General features: G+C 39.1%; 1 protein-coding gene across 1 annotated transcript; it reads left to right on the top strand.

The window, feature by feature from the left end:
• The first annotated feature begins 1,544 nt into the window (after positions 1-1,544).
• LOC138293994 (olfactory receptor 5V1-like) lies at positions 1,545-2,471 on the top strand. The gene has a single exon (XM_069233251.1). The coding sequence runs from the start codon at positions 1,545-1,547 to the stop codon at positions 2,469-2,471; it is 927 nt and encodes a 308-aa protein (XP_069089352.1).
• Positions 2,472-2,877: the final 406 nt, after the last annotated feature.

Genomic DNA, 2,877 nt, shown 5'->3' with positions numbered 1-2,877 from the left:
GGATTTTAATCCCCTCGGGCTCCGTGAGCAATTTTTTTTTTTTTAAGAACATTCTGCCCTGAGTGGCAGAATGTTCTAATAGCCTTAGAACACGCCGTAGCGCCTTCGGCTCGGGCATTCAACGCAGGAGCGGGCCTTTAATAGCCGATAGAGCCCCCTACGGCGGGTTCTAAGGCTATATTAGAACAGTGGAATGTTGGGAGCTCCATTGGAGACAATGGAGTCCTCTGGGATTTTACTGGCCGTACAAGCCCAGACTGTCAACATTCCAATGCTCTTTGTTCACAGCAGCAGCTGTGAACAAAGGTCTCATGGAGCCCGAGGGGATTTTAATCCTTTTGGGCTTAGTGAGGACTTTGATTAATTTATTAGAACATCCTGCCCTCTAGTGGCGGAATCTTCTAATAGCCTTATATCCCTTCTTAGCTGGGGTGTACCAGCAATTAAAGTCCCACTCCCTTGTTAAAGCTGGAGCAGGCCTTTAATGGCCAGTATAGCCTGCTACAGCAGGCTCTAATGCTATAGTAAACATTACAAATCAGGTGCGGGCTATTCTTGTGGAAAAAATGTGAGAAGACCTTGAAGGAGTTACAGTAAAATATATTAAAAATGCTGCATTTACTAAATCTGCAGTTCTAACTTCATTGTGCCAATGTTAGAAGAGCCTACACTTATTTGCACGGTTAGGCTAAATGTGCATTGTAGAACACAGAATAACAAATGGACATGCCTTAAAAATGTGTGTAAATCTGCTACAATGTCTCAGTGTGCTTTAATCCGGTGTAAAATGGATTTACAGTTGTTAATACAAAAAGAAAGATAAGTGAAATTTTAAGTCCTCAGTGCTAAGATGGGCATCTACTGGGCATTTAACTTCCTACTGTGGTTTCTTATTTTATCTCAAGTTTTATACTTATGATCTGTAGGTTTGGGGTTATGCAAATCATACTTTCTCTAGTTGAACATACCATTAGTCTGCTTTATTTAAGGAAATATTTGATTGCACCATAAAGGTCATGAAATGAGAAGAGTGGCTCTTAATAAAAGAGCTCATTGTGAAATGGCAATGTTAAATGTTTTAAGTTGAAATGCATTTTTTTTCAGATTTTCTCATAAATTGAATTTTACGCAATTTTGATTGTTTTTTTATGTGATTTTTTTTTCTTGCTTTTGGAAATGAATACCACGTTTAGACCATTCACCAATCAATCTCTAATAGTTTAGCAATTCTTTTTATTTGTCTCATGTTGAATGTTTTTCTCTTCAATTTTAGCTAAATATCGTCAAGTAAAGCAACTCAAAGGCATCTGCGTTCTTGTGAATAATAAATTATTAACTTTCTGCATGATTCTCTTAATGTTTCATCAGCTGTTTTTGCCATATGGACATCCTTTCTATAAGTATTGAATATTTATTGGAGCCCTGCTACAAAATGCAATGACGAAATAACACACACTCAGAAGCACATACAATAACTTGAATCATTTACAATCTATTGTAATTAGGTCTTTGGGTAATCAAATGTTGACGGACATTGTAGAGCAATGATTAATAGTACTCCAGTGACTGAATTCATCCTTCTTGGGATTTCAGACAGCCCAGAGCTCCACACTCCTCTATTTGTGTTGTTTTTGATGATCTACTTGTTGACTATCCTTGGGAATCTACTCATAATATTTCTTTGCAAGGTCGACGTCTATCTGCAGACACCCATGTATTTCTTCCTAGGTCACCTGTCCTTACTTGACCTCTGCAATTCATCTGCCATTGTTCCTAAGATGCTTGTAGACATGCTGGCTGTGAGGAAAGCTATTTCATTTGGTGGTTGTATTGCACAGTTCTCCTTCTTCATTTTCTTTGCCTGCTCAGAGTGTCTTCTCCTTAGTGTGATGGCCTATGACCGCCACGTTGCCATCTGCCACCCGCTGCGCTATCCAGTCATCATGTATGGGAGTCTGTGTGTTCAACTTGCTGCTTGTTCCTGGGCTGGAGGGTTCCTGTATTCCACACTGCATACAATCGCGACATTTCGTTTATCGTTTTGTGGCCCCACATTGATTCAACACTTTTTCTGCGATGTGCCCCCACTCCTTGCTCTCTCATGCACCAGCCCTTTCATAAATGTTGTACTGGTTTTTATTTCTGGCGGGATAGTGGGCCTTGGCTCCTTTCTTCTCACTCTCATCTCTTACATACGCATCATCTCCGCTGTCCTAAACATACAGTCCAGGTCGGGCAAACAAAAGGCTTTTTCCACATGCGCGTCCCACCTCACTGTTGTCACTTTCTTCTTTGGGGCTATTATTTTTACCTATTTCAGACCAGTGGAAAGCTATGCTTTGATCGAGGGCCGGCTTGTTTCTATGATCTACACCATCATAACCCCTTTAATAAATCCCCTGGTTTATACATTAAGAAATCAAGAAATGAAAGGGGCTTTCAAAAGAGCTCTCAAAGCTCTAGGTGGGTGAGACCACAAATGGCAGTTGTTACATCATGCGTAATTACATTGTTGTTGATTACATTGTGTAGGAATAATGACAAGAATGTCCTGAGGAAATCCTAGGGGTACTCCCCCGGATGAAACACGTGTTGACGACGTACAAGCAGATTTGGAATTATTTGTTATACCAATTGGACTAATTATATTATTGTGAATTTGTCGATGCACAAACAAACTTGGAGATGATGGTTATGAAAATGGGACATTTGGACTAATTGTAACATTGTGAATTTGAACAATTGAGCAGGATATTGAGTTTAGATTGACTTAAGTTTAAGGAATTTACCCTGTATTAATTTAATTATTTGCAGTATTAAATACTTGATTGGTAGATAGATTCTGATTTATAGACTTTTGTTTTATTTTTGATTTTG

The sequence above is a fragment of the Pleurodeles waltl genome, chromosome 4_2 (assembly GCF_031143425.1).
Source record: "Pleurodeles waltl isolate 20211129_DDA chromosome 4_2, aPleWal1.hap1.20221129, whole genome shotgun sequence".
NCBI lineage: Eukaryota > Metazoa > Chordata > Amphibia > Caudata > Salamandridae > Pleurodeles > Pleurodeles waltl.
The sequence above is the reverse complement of the archived record's forward strand: the minus strand, read 5'-3'. Positions and strand labels throughout refer to the sequence as shown.

Bases quoted from the DNA above. Each gene is read 5' to 3' on its own strand.
- LOC138293994 (XM_069233251.1), top strand. From the start codon at position 1,545: ATGATTAATAGTACTCCAGTGACTGAATTCATCCTTCTTGGGATTTCA.